General features: G+C 41.2%; 1 protein-coding gene across 1 annotated transcript in view; it reads left to right on the plus strand.

Moving 5' to 3' along the window:
- Window positions 1-27,384, plus strand: part of LOC111157250 (glutamate ionotropic receptor AMPA type subunit 3) — a 282,995-nt gene that overhangs the window by 48,658 nt on the left and 206,953 nt on the right. The window contains exon 3 of the mRNA XM_022518525.1: window positions 21,708-21,947. Coding sequence (XP_022374233.1) covers window positions 21,708-21,947 — 240 coding nt within the window. The remainder of the gene's footprint in view (window positions 1-21,707; window positions 21,948-27,384) is intronic.

A 27,384-nucleotide genomic window follows, 5' to 3' on the forward strand; every position in this document is an offset into this window, starting at 1 on the left:
TGTTTTGCTCACTGCCATATCCCCAACACCAAGAACTGTGATTGACACCAAATGAGTGGTGGGGCTGGAATCTTCTAGATTGTACTTACCCATTGAGCACACTGCCTCCAGGGTCGCTATCTCTTTACACCTCATATATTTCAATCCTCATAATCTCTTATCTGGAAACTACGCTGTGTTCTCAAGCTCATCTTTGTTGCCATTCCTAGGCAACAAACTCTTTCTGACATAACACCTAAGCTTAGCCCACCCCTGAAGAGCCTTCCAGATGTCACAGGCCCTGCTTAGGTACCATGAGGGTATTTCAGATAGTTCCAGGTTCACATTCTAGCTCTGATATTTGCTACTGTGTGGTGTTACTTGTTTGGGCCTCATTTTCTTTATCTGTGAAATGGGGACACCCTTGGAAAATCATTTGCCTTCTCAGAACCTCAGTTTCTTGTTTATCTCCCAGGTTCCTTCTAGCTCTCCAGCCTTCTTGACTAATACTCTGGCACTAGATCTCCAGCAGCCCACCCTTAACGGTTTACCTCCTCTTGCTGAAGTCCTGCAAATAGGTCTGGTGCCTTGAGAATTTGCCAGAACTTCACTTACTAAGGAATGTGCCTGCATTTACCAAATATGCAGAATTCAATCAGTGATTTCTTACCTGTTCTGAAGAGCCATTCCTACTGTTTCTGCCTTTATCCCTACCTAAGTCCTTTTATGCTTAAGATCTAGAAATGAAAGAACAAGTAGGATGTCTTCTGCCAGAGAATCTGATGATCAGGGGTTGAAGCCATGAATAGTAAGTATTTGAAGAACAGTATTAGCTATATAAAGCTGTTAGCTAGTTGATAGGCTCTAGAAGCACCCCTATGAATAATTCCTACATACTTACCTCTTCTCATGTTTTCCTTTCCTGAAAGGAAAGGTTACACTAAAATTAGGAAAATAACAGCCCTGTTTTACAACCAGAACCATTCCACTCATTTTCTTCCTGCTTCTTTCCATTTGCATGAATAACATGACGAGACCCTAGAAAAAGAATTCTGTCCTTGTACATGAAAATGATGCTTTTGTCCCAGGCTCTCCTTCCACCTGGATGCCAGGGGTCTGTCCAGTGATGAAAGTCCAACTAGTCCCCTTGCCAGCTGGCCTGTGACTTTGGCCTCAGCAGAGCAGAGAATTTCCAGCCACTTCGCTTATCACATCTTGAGTCTATCGCTTACACAAAAAACAATAGTCATCCCCATGACAAACACCTCCCCGGTCCTCATGCCACTCCCCAAGGCTTCTATCCTCAAAGGAGTTGTACTTTCTCTCTTGGAATCCAATTCACAAATGTTTCTGACTCTGGACTACTGATAGTATATTATAACTAGAGTGGCAAAGTGATATGTAGAGGCAATAATTATCTGCAGGATGGGCCAGTTCAGGGTGAGCTTCTTAGAGGAAATTGCATTCTAAGCAGGAAAGCAGTGCCAGCCCGGCTCCCTGAAATTGATTGGATGACAATCCAATTACAACAAGTATCCAATCCTTTCATGCATCATGGCAACACACTGGGATTTAGGAGACCACTCAGTTCAAGGGAGTGTAATATCCTCAGTGCCTGGCTCACTCTTAATGCGGGCTTAGAACAGAAATAAAACAATGGCAGCTAAAGAAATCATAACTCTGCATTCAAGGGTAATGTCTTCATTGATAAACGTGTAATGTCTTAGCAAAAATACACCAGGAGGGGTGCCTGGGTGGCTCAGTGGATTAAGCCTCTGCCTCCAGCTCAGGTCATGATCTCAGGGTCCTGGGACCGAGCCCCACATCGGGCTCTCCGCTCAGCGGGGAGCCTGCTTCCCCCTTTCTCTCTGCCTGCTGCTCTGCCTAGTCGTGATCTCTCTGTCTCTCTCTGCATCAAATAAATAAAATCTTTTAAAAAAAAAATACACCAGGAAATAAGGCAAGAGGGTGCAAATGGCAAAAATCTCTTCCAGAGATACATAACTGAATTATAAGCTCAAAGAGCAAATATGCATTGGGCATAATTGGTCCTTTATCTTCAACTTATAAAAACAAAGGTTTATTTGCCCTTTAAATGGACCAATAAAATTAAATTGGCATCCTGTGGTGTGTGTTGAATACATAATCAGAAATCTGAAGCAATCAAAAAAAGAGAGAAAAGGCAAAAGTAGAAAAATCTAAAAAACTGAACTGTCTAGAAAAACAATGTAGGAAAATAATACAGTTCCAGATAGACCTCCTCACTGTGTGACAGATTCCAGAGCAATCACTTCTGCTCCTGGAAGCTAGGGGGTCACCAACTGGCTCCACAGCTCTCAGATACAGAGGCTGTTTGGCTCTGGGGTAGCCCCAGAGGAAGGGAAGAAGGAATGGGACAGGGCAGGGCCAGAAAGTATGGAACTCTTCACCAAAGAGGAATTCACAAAACTTAGAAAGCAAAAACAGTACTCAGGAAAAGGAATGTTTTGTGGCACTTGAAATGTCTTTTAAAGTTTGTTCTCTATAATCCTTCCAAAGCTGCTCACACTGAGATCTGCAGAGAAAAAGCACAACAAAAACTTTCTAATACATAAGAATTCAGCAATCTAGCCTCCAGAAAAAAAGACAGTCGGTGCTTGTTAACTGATGAACATGAAGCATAGTAAATAAAATAAACCTCATCCTCCAACTGATTTCTAATTTTGATGGCCAGTCATATAAATATTTGTTTAGTGAGTGACAGTACATTGATAATACTTTTCTGTATTAGCTAGATAGATGAAAAAGAAGGGAAATTTTGTTATCATTCAATTATTTTTTGTATCAAATATATTCACATGCTCTTCTCAGAGAAATTATTAATTATACACAAAAGAATATTGACTTAGAAATCTCAGAACACTTTATAGAACACTTTATAGGAATTCATTGTGTAGGATGATTCAGGTGGTCAGATAAATAAAGATAGGGATGCAGAATGAGTCCCAAAGAATACTTCTTTTAAAATATTTTACAGTTGGAGGTTCTTAGCGAAGGTGTAACTATCTAGAGGTCATATCTCTGCCTCCAACCAGGAGTACATGGAAGCTTCTTTGAATAAATTAAGTGCATTTGCTTTCCAGAGGGAAAGATTCTTCAATTTTTCTAAGGGCCCCCTCTTAGTTTTTTCAAGCCTCTTATAGACCAAGAGACCCTTTCACAGCTAAGGGAATGCATGTTTAGTTTCCTCTGTGTCTCTCCCAGGAACACGTCAAAGGACTCTGCCCTCAGTGTGCCTTCAGATGCCATTGCTGCCTGGCCAACACTTACGTTCAATATTGTCGGAGCTGAGACTCTTTCTCAGGGCCAGATGAAAACCAACCATGGGAAGGAACATTGGCCAAAGTGGGAGCCTCCGAGGCAAAGTGTTGTAAGACACAGTCATAGAGTTACTGTGTCTATAACATTGGTCCGGGGAGCCTAGGTCCCATAAAGACTGATCTCCAGCCAACTTCACCAGAGATTCCCTTTAAAAGGCAAAAGACACTGGGGTGCCTGGCTGGCTCAGTTGGTAGAGTGTGTGACTCAATGTTGGGCTTGTAAGTTTAAGCCCCACATTAGGTATAGAGATTACTTAAAGATAAAATCTTAAAATAAATAAGGGGCAACTAGGCTCTTATTGTGCACAGAAACAAAAATCACAAGCAATGAAATAAAATTAAATACTCATAATTGACTAATTGCTGATACCGTTGGCTGCTTTTCCCCCCAGAGAAGGCGTCTTCTATAAGATTTCTGGAGCACTTAACTAAGTGTAGCTGTAATTATTATTATTCCTATAAAAATAGGGTTTCTACAGATCTTCATATTTTTACACGTTTTATACTTATTATGGCTAATCCATAAAACATCTCTTTAGGATATATAAATACTGCCCTTGACAGTGTGCTAGAGAGGAGTGAGAGCTCAGAAGAAAGTAAAGTGAAGTACAGTAAGAGTAGGAGCTCAGAAGAAAGTAAAGTGAAGGTCACAGATTGAATCAGTAGTGACATAGAGACAGAACTGGAGAATTCTGCTTCTCAGTACCAGTTTATGCCACGGGTTCATTAAATGCTTACAGTATGAACCAAATTACACCGAACCAGACAAAAAAACTAAGGGAACACGTGTTTTGTGTTTCCTGGCTCTCCAAAAGCCTCTCAGCCATGTCTGGAAGTTCCCACACATGAGATAAGCAGGCCACCGCTCGGTTGAGACATGCTATGGTCAAGTGCCCAAATGTGGGCACACAGTCCAAGTGCTGCAGACACTTAGAAAAAGGATATGTCTCTTGGGGGATGAAATGGGCACCGAAAGCTCCATGGAGGAGGGAGCTTCAGCCCAGTTTTGAAAGGTGGGCAAGAATTATAGTGGTCGAGATTTGGGAAATGGCATTCCAGGATGGAGACACAACATGAAAAATGCTGAGCAGCAGGAATGAGTAAGAAGTGTGTTGAGCACGGGAAGACCAACTAGGTTGGAGCAGAAAGTTGCTACTGGAGAATGATGTGAGACAATTTTAGATCAATCATAAGCTCTAATGATGTTGGCCCATGGGGTAGAAAACAAAGATGCACCATTAACTGAGTACTTGACATGTCCAGCTTTGTGCATCATGTTTTTCTAATGTTAATTCCAGGCTGAAGGGTTTAGTCTATATGACAGGCAATAGGGAGCTGAGGGTCCAGTCACTGGGTCCCAATACCTAAAATAAGACAGTGTGTTCAATTACTTCACATGTCCTTTGTCAACCTCTGAGGACTGAACTGGGATATTTCTATGACTAAATATGCAGCTTCTCTCAGGCAATGCCATTGTTATCTGAAAATATGAAGTCTTTAATTTTTCATGGCACCACACAAAGAGAATGTTTACAGAGGCCTAATTCCTCTTCCTCCTGGAGCAAATGGATAACTCTGACGTGGTCAGGTGTATTCTTTGGTAACACATAGTTACAAGTTGAATACATGACTGAGCAGCAAAGCGCAAGCCGGGGGCTACTTATTTTGTCTGCAGCTAAAACTGCATGTGTTTACTTCATTCTAGCTATTTATAGCTATTTATAGTCAGATTCTCCCCTGTGGATCAAGTTAGGCACTTTGGGAGACACAGGCTTACTTTCAAACCACTGAAGGAGCATCTGCAGGGTCTGTGGAAGAAGATTCAGCTGTTCTGTGTTGCTGGAAGTTAAAGTAGGAATCCATTTGAATGATGCTCTGCACCAGTGGTTTCTCTTCTCAGCTTCCAAACTGATTGAGTTCTGAAAGAAGTTGTGTCATCTGGCTGGCATACAGGTGGACTGGATGCCAGAGCTGTCCACTGTAGTGCATAGGCTATAGCCTGAAACTGAAGGACTGTATGTACAGTGCTGAACCCAGCCCCCTGGTGTGCTCAGGTTTTTGTGGGAAGATGCATTTACAGTCCCAACATGAAAGCTGAATAACACAAGTTCCCTAATCACTCCCATCTGAGCTAGACAGAACAGAGAGTCCTCCAGCTCCCATCTCCAGGTGGCAGCTCACTGCGACTCCAGCTGGATGGGAAAAGGGGGAGTCCAGATCAGCTCTAGGAGGATCTAGGGAAGAGGAATGGATTGGGAAAACAGGAGAAGGAATAAGACAGGGTTTCTGCAGGAGGTGATAAACAGTTAAGACAAAAACGTAGACCAGACCAGTGCTAGGCCTGGGACAGGCCATGGAGCGACATTGGTATATGGTGTTAAAAAGTTACCATTTTATTTAATCCACAATACACGTGCATATATTTGATAATCAAAACAAAAGTCTCACAAAACAATATTTACTCTTACTACATGGATACACATGGCATTTTTCTATTGTATTTCATTTTTTTTAAAGGCTAGGTCATGACTCACATTGATTTTATAACCCATTAGTGGACTGTGTCCTGCAATTTGCAGAACACTTACTGTAAGGAAAGGGAGGGAGGATTCATTTTCCTTTATCCTTTCCTTGTCATTCATACTCTGGTCTGCAACAAGTCAGCAGTGAGGGTGAAACACTGGGGAATAGTATACTAACGGGGAAGATGAGTTCCAGGTAAACAAGGAGAGAGAGCAGAGAAAAGTGGGGCTTAGGAAAGGAGAGGTGTGGCTGTCACTGGGCTAGCTCTGAATAGTAGGAGGTGATAAGAAAGGGAACAGGAAAGTAGCACTCTATGTCTCTATCTACTTGAGGGGGGAGGGACAAAGGCAGAGGGAGAGAGAGAATCCTCAAGCAGATCCCCTGTTGATCATGGAGTACTATGAGCGTGGAGTACTATGCTGACCATCCCACATAGTACTGTCTGATAAATGTTGAATGAAAAATACCTGCTGAAATGACACACACAAGTTAGAGGCTATTTGAACAGCCTTGATCATGCCTGATCGAAACACACGGAAGACCAGAATCTACCTTTAGCAAATAGCAGTGTTGATGTGGTGTATTGTCACCAACTTTACCCCTCCCCCTCATGTCTGCAGTCATAACATCCAGCACTGCCTTCAGGTGGCAGAAGGGTGCCAGATTGTGTTGCCCTCATATAGAGAGGCACTGTGGTAGAAGATCACGAATTCAGATCTTTCCTAACTTCCACCACCAGCTCTCAAAATGTACCTGATAGGTGTCCTATTCCCTCAGTGCCTGTTTCTCAGAGTTCACCTGGCAAACCACTCCATACTGACATGCTCATGAGTGACACGAACCACATGTTGCACTTCCGGGCTGCATTTGTCTCCTGACAGGGAATATCACCATCCTGGCTAATAGAGGTGGGTATTTCAAACTTTGTAGTAGTCAGTTGAGAAGACAATCAAAAGCAAGAAGGCTTTTTAGGGGCTTTCAAACACTATAAGGCAACTACTTTCTCTGCCTACCCTTTAGCTATTTCCATGAAACATTAAACAACCCCATACTCAATCAAAAAAAAAGTATGAAAGTAGCTAGTACAGTGCCTAGGAGAGAGTAAGGACGAAGTTCTGGTTGACTTAAAATGAAACATATTTAGTTGGGTAGGCACAGGAGATAACTTGAATAGGACCTACTTACACCAGCACTCTCTGTGAGGATGGAAATGTACCATGTTGCACTTTCTAATGCATGTGGCACTCAAAATGTGTACAATGTCACTGAGAAATTGAATCTTTAATTTTATTTAACATCAACTAATTTTAATTCAAATAATCACATGTGGCTAGTGGCTACCAGATCAGACGACCCAGATCCAGACGATCACTAGATGTAGCAAACACATTTTGAGTACGTACATTTTGTTGGCGCCCTTGTTAAAAAGCTGGATCTCTTTCTCTTTAAGCCTCAAGATCTGTCATCTCTTTCAAGAGATGTCCTTGGGCACCTGGGTGGCTCATTGAATGTCTGCCTTCAGCTTAGGTCATGATCCCAGGGTCCTGGGATGGAGCCCCGCGTTGGGCTCCCTGCTCAGCGGGAAGCCTGTTTCTCTCTCTCCCATTCCCCCTGCTTGTGTTCCCTCTCCCACTATCTCTCTGTCAAGTAAATAAAATCTTGGGGAAAAAAAAACAGAAAGATGTACTTTTTTTTTTAAGGCAAAGCAGTATGGGAGGACTTACAGAAGCTGGTTTCGGAGGGTCTTGTTCTCAAATTTGAACTAGAGTAGCTGTAGTTCCTGATCAAAGTATTTTTAAAATAGAGGGTAGCTGGGGCACCTGACTGGCTCAGTCAGTTAAGTGTCCAACTCTTGGTTTTGGCTCACATCATGATCTCAGGGCCCCGGGTCAGTCTCCACGCTCAGCAGGGAATCTGCTTGTGGATTCTCTCTCTCCCTCTGCCTTTGCCCCTCCCCCATCAAGTAAATAAATAAATCTTAAGAAAAATAGAGGGTAGCCAGACCTTGTAATGTCTTGCAAGGGACACTGAGGTTTGCCTGAATGTAAGCTCTGTGCTTGACAAAACAAATACCTCTGAATGGACATCTTTGGCACAAAGTTCTGCACAGACCTGAATGTCTCCCAAACCTAGAATGGGGAATTATTTTCAGAACTCCAACTAGTTGAATTTGACTTAGAAAAAAAATGCCTTTAATTTAAACCTTTTTTTCCTAAAGCCAAAACAGGTTCTTTGTTCTCCAGGCTGGTAGAACATATTTGAGGGAACTGAGGTCATACAGACTTTTCAAACAGCAATACGTTGAAATTTTTGTATAATCACCAGTCCTGGGTACTGTAAAGATGGCTTTTCAATAATTACTTTTCACCGGGATTGCATTTGGGCAATTTTTTTAAAGATTTTTTTTTATTTACCTGAGAGAGAGAGAGAGAGATCTTGAGAGGGAAGAGGGTCAGAGGGAGAAGCAGACTCCCCGCTGAGCAGGGAGCCCAATGTGGGACTCGATCCTGAGACTCCAGGATCATGGCCTGAGCCAAAGGCAGTCGCTCAACCAACTGAGCCACCCAGGCGCCCCAACATTTGGGCAATTTTGTAAGTCTGCTTATAGTTTCTTTGAAGTCTACTAGCAGGCAGGGATGCTAAGGACCATGGACTCCAGGAGCTAATCAGATATCAATTATTCCACAATGTAAAATGGGTAGGCCATTTGCTTCCTGACCACAAAAGGCAATGAATCAGCTTTTTGACTTTAGGTAACAACAGACCGCTTGAGTTGGAGGGTGGAAAGAACAGCTTCCCAGTTCTTCTGGTAGTTCATTCTTTACCAGAAAGCACTTCTCTGTCTCCTCTCAGCATCCTCTTCTTTTTTCACTTCCTCCCTGTAAGACTCAGTGAAAAATGGTAAAGATACAGGATCAAGGATGATGATACCAGGAAAGAAGAAAATCATTCCAGTTACTTTTTTTTCTCTGAAAGGCAGAACTGTGAACATGTCTGAAGAACGATAGTCAATATTAAAGATCATTTGTATCACCTAAACCACAGGTGTATTAAAGACACATTTGGAGCAGACCAAAGAACTCTAGCCAGAGTATTTATTACCTAATTGTTGTCATCCTGGAAAGTGTCGGGGTGAAAAATGAAGTAGCCTTGCAAATAATTCTGTCCTTGACCTATTTTCTTCAGCACTTTTGTCAATAAGTTGGATAATGCTACCCAAGGCAGGCTGATCAAATTTGTAGACAACAAGTAACTGGGACTAATAGCTAATAAACTTGTTAACCAAACTTGTTAAAAGCCTGTGTCAAAATCATGAGGACATTTGAAAAGGGTAAAAGTTACTAATAAAGTCATTTAGCTTATAGATATAGATATAGATACAGATATACAGTTACAGATACAGATATAGATATATCAACAGCACATTTGCAAGGTTGGGAGAAGCCTGGCTTGGCAGAAGTCTTTAATGAGATACCTGGGATATAAATTCAAGACCACAAAGTAGGAGTATACCCCAATTTGATAGTATAAATGTAAAAAAAAAAATCAATGTCATTCTAGGCAGCACTGATAGATATATAAGATGTCTAGTTCAAAATAGGAGTCTCCTGCCTTCTGGGTGGGTTCAACCTCACTTCCAGTACAATGCTCAGTCCTGGACACCAAATTCTTAAGAGTGACATTTAATAAACTGAAATACATCAAGGGGAAGATGGCCAGAATTGAAAGCCTTGGATCTATGACATACATCTGACATGCTGGGGGTGATTAGTCTGAAGAAGAGAAGGCACAGACAAGTAGAATGTGTATCTTCAGATGGTTGAAGGCCTTCCATTACAACAGGGAATAGGCATTTTCTGTGAGCTTCAGGAAAAAAGAAACAACCATAGATGGTGAAAGTTATAGAGGCAGATTTGCGCTCACTATAATAAAGACATTTCTAATCATTAGAGCTGCCCCAAAGTAGAATGAACTGCTTTGGGAAGCAGTGAGCTCACCGTCATCCAGAAGTGTTCAAGAGGAAATTGAATGCCTACTTCTAAGTCAAATTACAGAGGAGATTGTGGCACTGTTAAGAAGCTGGAGGGGGTGACCTAGGCCATTACACTCAATAAAAAGAATGGGATATTAAGGAATCCAAACACAGTGGGAAGTAAGAGTATACCTTCCCAACTGACAATGGGCCTAAACATTTTATTATGTTTATATCATTCTGTTTTGAATTATGAAGCCTTTCAAGCATACAGGAGACAAGACAACCATTAATTAACTTTTAAGAATAATTTTTGTTTAGGGACTCAGCTCATCCTCCTTCCCAGCACGGGGTGCCTAATTAAAGAAAATGGCTTTTAAATGCTATATGCTACAATATCAAATTTGAAGCTCCTGCCAGTCTATAACAGATCTTAAGGCTGATTTGAAGGCATCATAAAAGTTCATCAGTTTCCTGCCCAGCTTTAGAAATTGTTTCATTGACTGACTGGATCACTGGATCAGTTAGTTTTTTAATTAAGAATTGTGCTAAATCCCATGTAAAATGAGTTGCAAGTCAAGACACAACCCTCACTACTTTAGATGATTGGTAGAGATAACGCAGGTGAATGCCAGAAACTGAGGCTGGGAAGAATGATGATTCTGTTGAGTTCTTTGTTGTGGGGACAATGATTACTGAGAGTCAAGAACCAAATACTTTCTCACTGACACTCAGATAGCAGCTTTTATAATTTTTCAAAGGAGAGTCTCAACTATTATTTCCATTTATTCTCCACACATCCTTTTGATGTGGGCAGAGCAAGTGTTAGTTCTGCTGGCTTACAAATGACAGACCTAAAGCCTGGTGAGGTAACTGACCCAAGATCACACAGCAAGTTAGTGACTGAACCATATAAAAACCCATCTCAGTGCAAAAGCACTAAGGAATAATTTTAAAAATAATATTAGTGGGGTACCTGGGTGGTGCAGTCGGTTGAGTTGCCAACCCTTGGTTTGGGCTCAGGGTCATGAGATTGAACCCCACATTGGGCTCTGCACTCAGCGGGAGTCTGCTTGACACTCTCTTTACCTCTTCCTCTACCCCTCCCCACCATGTGCTCTCTCTCTCCCTAAAATAAATAAATAATTCTTTTAAAAAAATAATATTAATAACATACCATTTTATCAGTTGAGCACAGTCTTATATGAGAGTCCTAAGCACTTTGGGCATATTTATTTCATAGGCACAACAATGTTATGGGGCAGAAATTATTATCCCAATTGTTATAGGTATAGAAATGAGGTTTGGATAGTTTAAGTAACTATCTCAAGACTGTTCAACTATTAATTTGAACTCAGAAAAAAAAATGCCAAATCACTCCACCTCCATGGCCACAAGTTAAATCCAAACTACTGTTCCCTCTCACAGAGACTACAGAAATAACACTCCAAATGTTCTCCCTGCTTTCACAGATGCCCCCTTACTTAAATCCACTGTCAATACAGCAGCCAGATAAAAATTTCTAAAATATAAATCAGCTCATGGAATACCCATGATCCTTCCAAGATTTCTTCTTATGGTCCTTAGAATGAACTCTAAATTCCTTCTTAGGGTCCTTGAAATTCTTCTGCTGTTCGGCCCCTACCTCCTACCAGACTCACCTTGCATCCTCCTCTTTGCTGGCCATACTCCAGCCAGGCTAATCTTTCAGTGCCTCAGTGCATCCAATGTTGCCCTCCCTCAGAGCCTTAGCAAGTGCTATTCTCTTGGTATCCGATGCTCTTCTACTCTCTGAGGTGTCAGCTCAAATGTCAAGTCCTCAGATAAATTTTCCCTGACCTAAATTAAAGTCTCCTTGTTACATAGTCTCATAGCACCCTAATACCTTCCCTTCTTAGTACTAAGACCATGATAAGCACAGATTGGTATAATTATTTTATTAATATTTGCTGCCAATACTAAACCTTAAGTACCGTGAGGACAAAGAGCCTGTCTGTTTTGCTCACTATGGTATCCCAGCCTCTAGACCATGTTTGTCACACTAGGAACTCAAAACTTTATTTGGCAAATGAGTAAATTAATTAATGAACAAGCAAAAGAATTTAAAACTCCTCAGCTCCAATGCTTAACCATACTGTCTTGCTATAGAAGGACCTAAAATCACCCCCTTGTCACAACCCACCTCGACATCTCTCCTGCCATTTCTGATGCTGCTATGGAAGGGTGGATTGCTCTTACAGTTGCAAAATGAATTTTCCAAAATACATGTGTTCATATGTTAATGCCTGCATTTGCAAGCCGTTATATTCAAGTAGGATCAAATGTTGATAATGAATGTTTTCTTTGCCAGCATTTAGATACATGCCATGTAATTGCAAAAATAACTAGTTAGACTGTCGGAAGGCAGTGTACTCCTGAGAGCTGAACAAAATGTTCAAGGGAATTAACCCAAAGATGGTAATTAAACCATGGAATCATCAGCTGGAGAATGGGGCTGACACCTTGTTCTGCCTCTGGTACCCTATAAGCACCCACTGTGGTTACTAGAACCCAAGACCAAAGGGTGTTTGGTGGGGAGGAGAAGGCTGATCTATATGAACCCAGGGAAGGTATGAGCTGGCTACTATCCCACACCTACCCCACCATCTCCATCTTCTTTCTAGTTCACCCACTCCTACATCCTCAACTTAAACACAAATAACCAATTTAAGAGCAAGACCAGGGAGGTATCTGCTTGTATGGTGAGCTTTGAAGAGCCCAAAATATCTACCCTTCCTGACTTTTTACTACTAAAGTAACTCCTTTGGAATATTCTAAATGTGTATGTATTTTCATTAAGTTAAGGCCTTATTCTCTGTGGAGAGTAAGTCATAAGCCAACCCTGTGGTTCTCATATTGGGGGCAGGGAGGAAGGAGGGAATGGGTAGTGATGTTGCCCCCCAGGGGTATTTGATGATGTTTTGGGTCATGTGGAGTTTCACAACTGGGGAGCAATGGCAGTGCTATGGCCTCTAATATTAGAGTAGCATCCAGGGCTGCTAAACATCCCACAATATATAGGACAGTCTATCACAACAAAGAATTATCCAGCCCAAAATATCAATAGTATCTGCCAAGGTTGAGAAACCCTAAACTGAATCAATTGTGAAGATTTGTTTATTAGTCCATTAACAACTCATACACGGGGCAGATTCTTGCCAAAATGGGAGTCAGAATGGGTATATTTTGATTGGACAGTTGGAAGAGAAAGAAGGAAGAGTAATGTGATAGCAGTGCCAGTGATGGACTGGGAAAAGACTCGAAGCAGGTGACCAGTTATGACACTACTTTCATAGTCTAAGACAGAAGGAATGAGAACCTGAACTAAAGATGAACAGGAAATAGATCCTCCACATGCTGTAGAGGTGGAATGGATAGAACATCACCAGAGAGTGGCACACGGATGAGGCTGAGAAAGAGAAGCCAGAGAGATGACCCGAAGACTCCAGATTGGGTGACTAGAAGAAGAGCAATGCATTAGGAGAAGCAAGGATAAGAGAAGCAGATCCACAGAAGGAAGATGAGAGGAAAGAAAACATATGCTGAATATGAGAATATGAAGACCTAATAATATGAAGTCCTCCAGCTGAGGCTGTTCTATGAGCAGTCAGAAATGTGGATCTGGAGCCCAAGAATGTGTCTGAAACTAGAGGTATCTACTGGGAAGCCATCCGCAGGGAGAGCGTGAGATAAGACCCCTAGTTGGCACATAGTAGGAACTCCATAAATATTTGTTGAATGAAAAAAGTATCTTTTGGAGTAGTAAGAAAAGAGTCCCAAGGAAAGAATCTTCGGACCTATCTTCGTCAAGGGAGTGGAGCACGAGGAAAGTGAGAAGGAACAATAAAGAAGGTAGAGCCACCAGAGTTTTGTGCTTTTGAAACAGAAGTGAGTTTCAAGAGGGAAGATTTGGCTAACAAAATCAAATGCTGCTCAGCAGTCAAGTCAGATGATGTCCGTGGAAAGAGCTGGGTTTGACAGTGAGCAGGTAATCATCAAACTTGAGAGAACAGGTTCAGTGGAATGATGGGAGCAGAAACTAGGCTGCATATGCAGAGGGCTGCAAGGTCCTCATCATCTCATCATGAGTGACGACAGAAAAGGAGTTAGGAAGATCATTTATGGAGGTGGCAGGGATCAAGGGGGAGGTGGGATCTTTTAGCAAATTTTTAGCCTGACATGAAGAGGGCAGCATAGAGAGACTAAATGCACAAACTTGAATAGCTAATAGCCATTATGATCTCCTGAGTACAGCAGTTGTATTTTTGAGCTTCCTGTAAAACAAAGTTGAGGTCATACAGAATTGGAATTCAGTATATCATGTAGCACTCAAGAGCCCCAACAGGCAGAGTTAGGTTCGATTTAAAGAAGAGCTCTACAGTCATCAGAGCTACCCAGCGAGTAAAGGGTCACTTATGAGTAATGAGCTCCCTTGTCACTAGAGGTATTTAGGGAGTGGTAACATGACCTCACGGCAGCTGATTCCTGTCCTGAATCAGAAATTGGACTAAGATCGTTAGTTTCGAAACTTTTGGACTTCTCTTACCAGTAATATTTTAAGGGGGGGAGGGTGAGTGGAGTATAGGTTGATCTAGAGTTATCAACTTTAATTTTGCTCTGTTAAGTATATTAGTTTTCTACTTACTGCTGTAACAAATAACCACAAATTTTGTGGCTTAAAATAGCACAAGTTTATCTTCCAGTTCTGTAGGTCAGCAGTCTGGTAAGGACTCTCACCAGGCTGCACTCAATAAGGCTGCATTCCTGTCTGGCAGCTCGAAGGGAGAATCTTTTCTTGCCTTTCCCAATTCTGAGACTCTGCCCACATTCCTTAGCTCATAGTCCCCTCCAATTTCAAAGCTAGCAATGGCTGGTCAAGTCTTTTTCATATAATATCACTCTGATATTGACTCTTCTGTGGCTTTTTTTGCCCCATTCTTCTACATCTAAGGACCCTCGTCATTATCTTGAGCCAACCAGATAATCTGGGATAATCTCACTATTTTAAGGTCAACTGATTAGCAAGCTTAATTCCATCTGCAACCTTAATTCCACTTCACCATGTAACCTAATTCACAGATTTGGAGGATTAAGACATGGACATCTTTTGGGAGGACATTATTCAGTCTACCACACAGACCGAATATATATGTATGTATGTATGTATGTATGTATGTATGTACACACACATGCACAAACACACACCATTTCTCATTAACATCATCATCATCATTTCAGAAGAGAAAGGACTACATGCAGAATGGAAAACAGAAATGATATAAAGAAAAGGACTGTGCTTCCTTAAAAAAGGACAGTTCTCAACCTTACTCCAACACCCCCCCACACACACACACACAAACTCGTGAAAATATTTCACCAGACTGGAAACTCACTATGGATCAAAACTACAGTGCTAGAAAGCACAACTAGGGGCACCTGGGTGGCTCAGTCAGTTAAGCATCTGCCTTGGGCTCAGGTCATGATCCCGGGGTCCTGGGACAGAGCCCCACATCCTGCTCAGCGGGGGGCCTGCTTCTCCCTCTCCCTCTGCCCCTCACTCTGCTTGTTATTGTTCTCTCTTTCTCTCTCTCTCTCTCTCTCTCTCAAATAAATACATAAAACCTAAAAAAAAAAAAGAAAGCACAACAATATGATCTCTTAAGGCCCTCACAGCTCTAAGTTTCTTTGTTCCCCTGGAATTCACAGTACTGTGGTATTACCTGGAGAACTTTCTTGTGATATATCTCTATCAGTTCCTTCAGAGCTATATTTTTCTTCTTCCTGCTTGCTTCAAACGTGATCATTAAGTCAGCAAGAGACTTCAGTTTCCTTTTTACTCCCTGATTCAAAAGGCTATGAAAAGTGTTCTGTAAATGATATGCAATATTGCTATTCTGATCTTTGGGGTAATCAAGTTGTTTGACATTTTTGTAATGATGCCTTTTGGAATATTGGTGGTATAATTAGCTGCTACATTGTACATTAACAATACCTGTCCCGACCCTATAGACTTGGGGACTATAAATAAAAGCATGACAGCTGGCTCCAGCCTTGCTTGTCACTCACCATTGAAGGGAACACAGCCGGGAGCTATACTAGAGTCCCCAGGAATCCAGGATGTAGTCAGAAACAGCATCTTCAACAAGAATTTGACGTTTTGCTAGTAGGAAGAAATGGAGATGGGCACCGTTAGGAAACAGACAACCAAGATATTTCCTACTGGATAAACACAGAAGTCCCAAGAAGAGACAGCATTTTAGCAGCACAAAGGCATTATATAGGGAAGGAAAGAGTAGAGGACAACAGTGCATTCTCAAGTCAAATTAGAATGTTTTCTTTATTAAACCATTACTCCCTAGGAATTAGAATAGGAAAGAGTGCTGACGAAATGTATAGGGGAAGGGAAAGAGAAGAAAAGCTATGCTTACCTGGGTAATCAGTGTGACATTGCAAGCAGTGGTTTCTGTGGGGAGGATAACCTGATGGGGTTAACAGGGCAAAGTATGCCAGAAAGAGCTGGAAAGAGGAAAGAAACAGAGAAGGTACTATTTGGTTCCCAATTTATATGTTAGGCACTGTAAATATTTTCCATGTACCATTTCATTCATTCTTTACCTCATGACAGTAACCCAAACCAACACTTACAATTGAGACATCATATTTTATTCATCTCATTCATTATGGTGTTTCCCCCTCACTAGTATGTAAGCTCCAAGAGGACAAGATCTTTTTCTTTCTCTCCTGTATCTTCCAATACCTATAACAATGCTTGGCACATAATAGATGCTCAGTAGATTTTGTTGCATGAATAAATAGCTAGCATTAATTATCTGTTTTGTGCCAGGCACTGTTACAGATGGCTTCCCATAACTAAACTCATTTTAGCTTTCACAACCAATGCTGAGACAGGCACTATTATTATCCCAATTTTACAGATGAAGAAACTGGGTTGGAGGCCCTGAGATATTAAGTAACTTGTCCAATAAGGGATCACCTGAGTATTTCAAACTATACAGTCTAACTTCAGAACCTTCCCATGTAATCACTGTCCTATACTGAGGCTCAGAGAGGTTAAGTAACTTGTACAAAACCATGCAGTTTAAGACTGGCAGGGCTGTGATTGAAACCAAGGTCTGACTGTCCAGGAAACTGTTGCCCTTTCTTCTGTACTTCACTGCTTCAAAAGATTGCCAAGATAATGATTTCTTCCATTATAATTTTACCAAGGACTCGTCTTCTGAGAAAAACTAGTGGGTGTCGTTCATTAAGGATTCAGATAAAGATAACAGACACTACCAAAGAGAATCATGAGTCCCAAAATATCACTAATCTGCCACCCAATTTCATTGTTGGTATTTGGGGCTAGAGGGAGGTGAGGGAAGCTGCCAGCAGCTGAGTCATGGGAAACCCCTGGTGGAACCATCTATGCTGAGAGCTAGGCAATGAGGGTAAGTCACTTTCATGCCAGGCAAATTCTGACCCATGCTGCCCTACATAGCTCTGGAGTAGGGACAGTGTAGAGATGCTGATACAGCTTTTCTAAAAAACTAGTTCATAATTCATCGTGTGACCTTGTGCAAGACACTTCCTCTCTTTGTGTCACAATTTCTTTATGATAGGGAGGCACCAGTGGAACTCTGTTGAATCAGAAGTGCTTTACTTTATCCCTTTTATATATTGGACTTTTCCACATAAAATTTCATCTGGAGAAATGACTCCACATGAAAAACTATGCTTAAAAAATCACTGAATAAAATAGTGTTTAGTTCCTTTTAGCTCAAACTTTCTCAGAGTCTGAAGACAAGAACACTGTCCTTTGAGTCAGCACAACGTTCCATTCAGCCTTACTTTCTATAGCCAGGAATGGGCCCAGGGATCTGCTGTGAGAGGCCATTCACAGGTCCCCTGTGCCCCGGCTTCTCTTAGAGGTGGTTAACCCTGTCCTCACTTGGCAGTTGCCTTGACCTTTTTTACTTTGTTATTAAGTTTTTTATTTTAATTTCAGTATGGTTAACATGCAGTGTTACATTAGTTTCAGGTAGGTTAACTATGCACAATTGTATGTGCAGGGCAGCTACACTTCTCTTATATAAGAAGGGAATAGAACATTTACTGATTTTCTCTCAACATTGTTTTTGCTGATGTCCACCACCACGTGTCTGCCTGTCGGATCACAGTAGCCTAGTGTTCCCTGAGGATTACTGCTGATCTGTAATACTTCTAAATACCTTTAGATGACTACAACTTGGTTCCCTCACACCTGCTTACTCATACATTTGTATAAGGTCTTCCTTTGTCTCATTCTGCTTATCATCATACATAGGCTGAAGGACTTAACTGGGCACTCCTTCTTTGGAGTCTGGTTTTCACATATTCAGTATGATTCCCTTTTTTAAAGTTTTAAAACAAGCAAAAATAACATTATATTGCTTAGGTGTGTGTGTGTGTGTGTCTTAAAAGACCAAGGTAATGATAAACACGAAATTCAGGATAGTTATGAGGGAGAGCCAGGAGGATGTCCAAACGGGGGGGGGGGGGGGGTAAAATAGAGGGGAAGAGGAAGGTAAAAATAAAGTTCTCAGTAACGTTATAGTTCTTGGGTTGGTTGATGGTTTTATGGGTGTTCACTACCAGTGTTCATAAATAAATAAATATCATAAGTATGAAAAGTTCATATCTAACCTAGTAATGATTAATTCTGTGCCCTTGAGGTTCAAAAACAATGATTATAAGAGCAATGCAAGATTTTTTTATTGGCCAGAATCTCACTTCCATAACATACTTGTATTTTGTTTCCTTCAGATGTCAAGGGCTTTTTAAAACTCTAAGTGGATCACAGCCATAAGTTTGCCTCTCTTCAAGTTAATTCCCCGCCCCAATTATTGTCCATAATTTAGTCAGATTGGAGTTTTCCTCATTGGAAATACATTGCATTTCCCCACAAGATTATTTTTGTCTGGGGTTCATGGATCCTTATCTTGGGCCTTGCATGCTAGCTGTTATGGATCCAGGAATTACCAAGTAACTTCTGAATAATGTTCACTGAAGGGCCATGATTGCTTGTTTCTAGAAAAAAATACATGATCCTTAAATTTGAATTTCAGGTCAATAACAAATAATTCTTGGGGACACCTGGATACCTCAGTCAGTTAAGTGTCTGCCTTTGGCTCAGATCCTGATCCCAGGGTCCTGGGATTGAGTCCAGGGGAGCCTGCTTCTCCCTCTCCCTCTCCCTCTGCCCCTCCTTGCTCAGCAGGGAGCCTGCTTCTCCTTCTGCTTGACACTCTCTCTCCCTCTGACAAATAAATAAAATATTTTTTAAAAAACAAATAATTATTTCGTATACGTATGAACTTGAGGCCTTCAGAGTCCTCTCTTTTACTTACTAAATCTTTCCCTGTCTCATTTGGGCCAATAACTACTCTTTAATGTCATTATTGGATTTGCATCCCAGGGAGTATGAGTTTTAGAGTCAGACTGACTCCAGTTCAAATCCTGACTCCTCCACTCAAGACACAGAACATTTTATCTCAGAATTCTCATCCATTAAATAGAAATATTAGCAGTACACCATGAGGTTGTTGGGAATATTGGATATTTGTATAGTACTTAGCATAATGTCTGGTACATACTAAGCACTCAATGGCTATTATCATTATTATTGTTGGTTTTATACAGAACATTATGTGCACCAGCTAAGATCTGACCAGGTATTGCAAAACTCTCTATTTACAGGATTAATTTGGGAACTGACCTTCCTTAGCATCTTCCTTGGTGATAACCAAAGCAAAGTGGAATCCTGCTTCTTGCTTCTTGTTTCTGAGCACTTCTTTTGGCCCCCTGTCACGAAGTGCCCCAGATTTGTTTCTCTAATTGGTTTTCTCCTTTTAATATAAAGACCTATTTTATGCCTGTCTTTGGGAGGTCACTTAGAATTCCTCAAGTTGGAGGCTATGGTCTTTCCTGATGGAGAGCCTGAATGACAGGTGATCACTTTTAATAATGCTATCCTTAAGCCAATGACTAATGAGTGTGGCTAACAAAGGGGAACAGCCTTTATCAATAACAGTTTTAAATAGAATGCAGGGACCCAGTTAAGCCTCCAGATATCTAAAGTCCCAGACAGTCCCAGACACCATCTACTCCAACTACAGAGGAGAGTCCAAGCAAAATCTGCCCAGATAAACCTAGCCAACTCACAAAAACATGAGAAATAATAATAAATTATTGTTATAAATACATACATACATACATACTTGCAGGGAAAGCAAGATACCATAAATATTGAGAACTCTCTGTTTCTCACAATCAGATCAAGAAATGAATTAAATTGGTTTTCCACTTGCCTCCTCCCTATATTCAACACCTTCCTTCTTTTTAGTGCCCAATGCCTTTACTCTTTCTCATCTCAGGAAAGACTCCAGACACTTTACATCCTCTTCTCTGATTCACCCTTCCCACTCAAAATTTACCTGTTTGTTTATACACCCTTCCTGGTGTCTAACTGGACATAGGATATGTTAATTCATCTTTATTTTGAGAGAGAGAGAGAGAGAAGAGGGCAGGAGAGGCTGAGGGAGAGAGAGAGAGGTGGGGGGGGTGAATTTAAGCAGGCTCCAAGTCCAGCGCAGAGCCTGCCATGGGACTTGATCTCATAAGCCTGAGATCATGACCTGAACCAAAATCAAGAGTCAGATGCTTAATCCACTGAGCCAACCAGGTGTCCAAGACATAATAATTCATCTTAGCATGCTAAAAACTTTAAAAGATTCTATTTAATCCCCCTCCCAAACCATAGAGTTTTTTTCAACACTCTAAACCTAAAGAAGTAAGCGTAACAGTGGCTTCCTAGCAGATAAGGGAGGCCACGCAGAATTCCTTAAATCACACCACATTATCAGCTGCCTGTTCTGTCTGCTTCGCATGAATGGAAGGGAGCAGTAGAGCAGATAATCTAAAGATCATTTCCACTTGGTTTGGGAATGCACCACACGGTGTTGTTGTAGCTGATTTGCTTTGCTAATTATGTTCTACTTAAGCTAATATTGAAATTGGTTCACATTTTTTAAGCTCATCTGGGCAAGAAGAGGGAAAATGTGGTAGTGTGGCCCACTTTGAAATGAAGGACATAAAAGTTCTATGTATGAGCTGATAGATCTAGAAGGTAAATGCCAAAGGAACAAAATAGAACTTTGCCAGTTACACGTACCTCATGTGACTCTCTTTCCAAAGCCAGTCTTTCCAATGGCCTACCCAGAATCTGAAACCTTCATTAGTAACCTTCATTAAGGGTCTTAATCATGACATGGCTATGGTTAAAGCAGTATGTAACCTAAGAGGAGTAACACCTTTCCTAGCAGACATATTAGCAATTTGTCTAAGTCATCAGTCCTTATTGTCATCTAGTGGAAAAAGCACTGAAGCAGTGGGACACAAGATAATGGTACATTGATGGGGGCATGGGTACACTAAAAGACCATTGGGCAGCTGTGGCAGAAGTACAAGAACATCAAGTGCCTTGTGGGTGAGCTGGAAGGGTTGCAGAAAGAGGGTAAGGCAAACTTCACCTCTTTTTTCCTGAATTTTCCTAGTTTCTTGCTCATGGTAGACATAGAAAACATGCAAATCTATCAAATACATTCTTCGCTTCCTTCCATTTTTCTTGCTGGGTAACTGGGCTTTCAAGGGCTTCTAAAGATTTCAGAGATCTTGGTTTTCCTTTGAGGCATGTCCTTTAGAGCCAAAGCCTAACTATCCATTGTCTTTCCAACCCTATAAGCTGCAGCAAGAGACCATGGAGCTATTGAAATGTCTTGCTGTCTTTCTCATTGCAGTCTGCTCCCAGTTCTCAAGAGGGGTATATGCCATCTTTGGATTCTATGACCAGATGTCAATGAACACTCTGACCTCCTTCTGTGGGGCCCTGCACACATCCTTTGTGACGCCCAGCTTCCCCACTGATGCAGATGTGCAGTTTGTCATCCAGATGCGCCCAGCCTTGAAGGGCGCCATTCTGAGTCTGCTGGGTCACTACAAGTGGGAGAAGTTTGTGTACCTCTACGACACAGAAAGAGGTAAGAAGAGGCATCTGCTCTCCTCTTTAAATATTCATGTAACAGTGCTGTTCAACCCTCCTCAGATCATGTTTGTTCCCTTCTCTTTTAGTAAATACAATCTAATACTCTTTTAATCTGTATTTAAATTCAAAGTGAATTTAAATTAAGACCCCAAAATATCAATGCAATGGTCATATTAGAATCTAATTTTTCAAACTAAATACGTCCTCTCACCCCCAGCCATGGAAAGAGGGTTGGGAATCTCCTGGCTGAGTCACTGTTGTTGAAAAAGAACCCTCTCCCCTCAAAATAATTTAAGTGGTCTACAATGCACAAAGTAAAAGCAGCTTCATCCAAAATAGAGAGAGGCCTAAGCTGGAAAGTTTCGGAAAATTAATCCTATCAGAGAATGTAATTGTCCCCATTTCAAAGATTCAAAAACTAAAGCCCAAGAAGAAATGTGCTTTTTCACTCAGCCATTTAACCACAGAGCTGGGACTAGTGTCAATATCTCCTGCTTCTAGGGCCTGTTCTGCTAGATCACATTAAGTCTTCAGCTTACAAGGCCTCAACAATTATCTGATGGAAATAATGAGCAGAGAGTAACTAAACTGGGCTTTGGGAATGGATGTTTTTTCTAATAGTAAGAATAATAATAATAATATATTGAGGACACATTCTATTGAAACAATCTCAGATATTAAGGGTCTGATTCTAAATAGCATACAGTTAGGTGTATTTGTTAATTGTATAATGCATTATAATTCAGCCAAATAGACTCCTCAAAAGCCCAGTTTTCTTTGAGGGGTTCCTCAGTAAAACCAAAGGATCCTATCACCATAAGATTCCAAAAAATAGTGTTACTTTATCATTTGTTTGCCTGTAACTCTGCCTGTAGCTTGAGAATGATTCTTTCTGACTCAGAGAAGGAGGGAACAAATGGAAGGCCTGTCTGCCTGAGTGGTACCTGGAGAAGAGGTCTTTTCTAGGTAACTTAACTTGAAAGACTATTTTGGTTTTTTTTGGAAACCCAAAGAACTCCCTATATTTGCCTATGGTACTTACTTCTTTTTTTTTTTTTTAAGTTTTATTTATGCGACAGAGAGAGAACACAAGTAGGTAGAGCAGCAGGCAGAGGGAGAGGGAGGGGGAGAAGCAGGTTCTCCGTTGAGCAGGGGACCTGATGCAGGGCTCAATCCCAGGAACCTGGGATCATGACCTGAGCTGAAGGCCACCAATTAATCGACTGAGTCACCCAGGTTCCCCAACTTATTTCTAAAATATTATAGCTATCATGAACCCAAAGCAAGAGACCTGAGTTCTAGTTCAAGATCTGCCATTTAATGAGCTCTCTGACCTTGACTAATGCACTGAAGTTTTCTTGGCCTTGTCTCCTCTCCTAAGGTGCTTCTCGTCTTAATGTAACGTTCTGTGATTTTTTGAGATATTATACCAGACACAGAACACTTTGTGTCTTGCTGCTAACCCTAACTCATATATTATTAGTTCATAAGTCAAACAATTTTAAAAGTTGTTACCAACCCCCAATGGTGTGTTTCAAATGCTTATATAATACAGTTCCAATGGGGGTGGACAGAAAAGAACATTGATGAAACCATTCATGAACAACATGGAACACTATCAAGTTGAATGCCACACTATAGACTCTAATTGCTCTAAGAATTGTGAAAAGGTAGCACCCCAGTGAAGTAGAGTTTTCTGAGAAGGTTGGCTAGATGATCTAAGCTAGATGAAGTTGTAGATTGCAAGAGAAGAGGGAGGTATGGTTTGGAGAAGGGAAAAAGAGATGAACCAAGGGCAGAATCAGGAAGGAGTGCTGTGTGTTCACACACAGCCTTGCCTGACAAGGATACAAAAACAGTTTCAACATTCTAATCCACAGTTTGCTAAATTCTAGTGCATTTCATTTTCTTTCAAACACTTAGGATGAATTAGCCTATTTCTGTGTATTGTATATGGTATATTCCAGTGTGTAACAATCTAAATTTCAGAATGGAAGTTTGTAAATCAGGCAGCTTCTCTCCTGAAAACTGTTGCAAACTAAATACCAGTTTTGTTAACACTGTAACCCCCCATCTATTCAAAAGCGGAAGATACAGCTCATGTGTTTTCTCCTCATCTCCCATTGGCCTTTCTTCGCCCATTAGCTGTCAATTGGAGGAAAGGAAGCAAAAGTCCATCTAGGTCTATTCCTCGTCCCTGTCTCTTTTCTCAAATCATCTCACTAAATAGTTTGGACAGTTCTGTGGTCTAAGAGCCAAAAGAATCCTTTCCTACTCATGCATATTTATAATTTTTTCTTTATAGTCATTTAGCTGGTAGGACTGATCTGGTCTGCTTGAGAACTATTTTCTATAAACTTTTACACTAACTTCCTCCTCTGAAAACCTTCTTAAAACACTGAACCAGGACCCTGTTCTAGTATTTCCAATGGCTTACATGGCCCACACTTGGGGAAAAAATGTAGTGTATTCTTCAAGACTCAACATAATTATGCCTCAGCCAACTAACAAACCTGTTGTCCTTATGTTACCTAATGAGAACCTTCCACTGCAGCCAGCTCCCATTTTCTTTCTTTTTTTAAAGATTTTATTTATTTATTTGTTAGAGAGAGAGAGCGCATGAGCGAACACAAGCAGGGGGAGCAGCAGGAAGAAGGAGAAGCAGGCTCCTCACAGAGCAAGGAGCCCAATGCAGGGCTTGATCCCAGGATCCTGGGATCATGACCAGAGCAGACGCTTAACCGACTGAGTCACCCAAGTGTCCCATGCAGCTCCCATTTTCCACTGTTGCCCAAATGTGCCAGAACTATGCTTGGTCTCAGCAACTTCACTTCTACTACTACCCAGAATTCTCTCCATCTTGATTAGAAAATCCTGTCAGTCCTTCTATTTTTCAAAACCTATCTTAAACTCTACCTCTCCAAGGTAGCCATCCCTGGCTACTCCAGTTCATTGTCACTCACTCATTCATTTAGTCAGTCAGTCAGTGTTAGATCATAGACATGGGTTCTGCACCTATCTTAATGGATAGGACCTAATTTTAAAAAGATTCTCAGTGATAAACTCATTGAGAAGGGGCATTTAAGCTGAGAAATAATGGATTAGAAGGGACAACCATGTGAAGATTAGAGGGAAAGAGTTTCAAGCAGTGGAAATAGCAAGTGCAAAGGCCCTGTAGCAGAGAAGTGTGCTATGTTTGAGGAAATGAAAGAAGACAAGTGTGGGTAAAGGGGAGTGAGGAGGTTGAGAGTGGCCTGAGATTGAGACTGTAAAGGTAGACAGGAGGCAGAAGATAGCCATAGAGAATGAAAAGGAGCCATGGTAAGGAGTATGAATTTTATTCTAACTTCAGTGGGAGGTCTTTGGAGGATTCTGAACAGGGGAGTCACATGATCTAACTTTCTGTAGGGAATGGAATGTGGTGCAAGAACAAAAGGAGGGAAGCCAATGAAAAGGCCACCATGGTTATCTAGGTGAGAAATTATGGGAGCTTAGAATAGGCTGGAGATGGAGAAAAGTGGATGGAATTGAAATACATTTTGGACACAGAATTAACAGAACTTGGGACAGGTTGACTGTGGGATATGAGGGAGAAGAAAGCTTCATGGATGACTGGTAGACTTATGGCTTGAGGGACTGGGCAAAATGATAACTCTGTTTACTATGAGTAAACATAGTTATGTTTACTATGTCATAGTAAACAGTAATAGTAATGACTGAGCAGGAGGAGAACAAGTTTTGAACACCCACAGGACCCTTTTGTCCATGTCACTCACTTGGCACTTAACATAAGTGTTCTCCATTGTTATTTCACTGGGTCTGCTATATACCTTCCCAAGCCCCTCTCTCCAGTGTGATAACAAATAATTGGTTAGCACCTAGATTTATACTTTGTGTCTACAGTGGTACATAGCATGGGCCTGGGGACATATTTAGTGTTTTTCCAATGCCATTACTGGTTATTCAAGAGTAGGCCCATGTCCGTTTTTGTTGTTGGACTGAAAGAGAGAGAGACACACACAAAGCAGAGAAGGAAGGAAGGAAGGAAGGAAGGAAGGAAGGAAGGAAGGAAGGAAATGGGGAGGAGGGAGGGAGGGAGGAACTGGGAAGGAGGGGAGGGAAGGAAGAAAGAAGATGGGAAGGGGAGAAAGTGAATCCAGTTTGTAAATCAAACCATGAGGTACAGTTCTTTAAAATATTCAATAAAGCATCTGTTGTGTATTTCCTCATTTTCTACAATAATCTATTGCTTTCATAATAAACATTTTGGGAGAAATTACAACCGTGAAATCAAATTTTAGAATATTTTAATTACATAAGAGAGAAATGGAAAATAGAGAGACAGAAGGGAATATGTCATTCAAGTAAGCTAAATATACAAATGATGTGACTCTACTGTATGAGGGCAGCGGTAAATGAGAAGCTGAGAAATGGGTTGTACAGTTGAGGTCATTTAAAAGATTTGTGGCACAATCAAGATAACATTGCCTCTGAAGTTATAAACAGCAAATGGATTTCAAGGCTTTCTTGGCTACACACAGATTTCTTTCTGCCAAGAAAGTTCTGGTTTTGTGTTTGCAGTCTTCACTTTGCTTTGTTACCAAAATACCATGTAGCTTCATTAATACAAAGTTGAAAATTCTGCTCTTGGTGCTGTATACAGAGAAATTCGTTTCTTGAAAAAATTATGAGGTTGACTAAGTGAGATATCTGCCCCTCTATACCCTCTCCTCTTTACCGACATCCCTTTTTTATTTACCCAGGGTTCCCCACTCTGTCATTTGTCTACACCTGCCCTCCCTGGTAGGAACAAAGCCTTGACCTCTCTGTCCCAACCTCCCTCTACACCTCCACAGAAACTTTCCTGTCCCACATTTTGTTTCCACTGATTAATAGACTCTCTATAGCAAGTGACAACACTTCAGCTGACCAATGTACTCATGCTAATTTCTCTATGGCTGTTAATGATGTGATGTGTTAGTGCATCCAGGGAAGAAATTTCTAGTCAGGTAAGGGCATTCTGTGGCACTGAACCCTAATCCAAAGCATTGCTTTCTGCTGCTGGCATCCCAGGCACCACAAGTCCAGTTGGGGAGGCCTCTTGCCCACACACCTTCTCACACAGAAAGTCCTAAAGCTATGCCAGGGAGGTGTTGTTGGTCTGAAATGTGGCCACCTCTTCCAGTTTTCTGTTAGACCTGTTTTTTGGGTATAAGTGACCTAGTTTTCTGTGGTGCTGACATTTCCCCTGGAACAGCAACATACTTGAGAACTGCAGCCAGACTCTCTCGTGCCACTGACAACTCTCCTTGCCTTCAATGGGCACAGCCCACAGAGATGAAAGGTTCTGGTCCAGGCTGCAGCTCTCAGCTTAGATAATGAGATAATAGTTCTAAGTGCCCTTTGAGGCAACTAGTCCCTACCTTCTTGCC

The sequence above is a fragment of the Enhydra lutris genome, unplaced genomic scaffold, assembly GCF_002288905.1.
Source record: "Enhydra lutris kenyoni isolate GAN:26980312 unplaced genomic scaffold, ASM228890v2 scaffoldscaffold53, whole genome shotgun sequence".
Taxonomy (NCBI): Eukaryota; Metazoa; Chordata; class Mammalia; order Carnivora; family Mustelidae; genus Enhydra; species Enhydra lutris.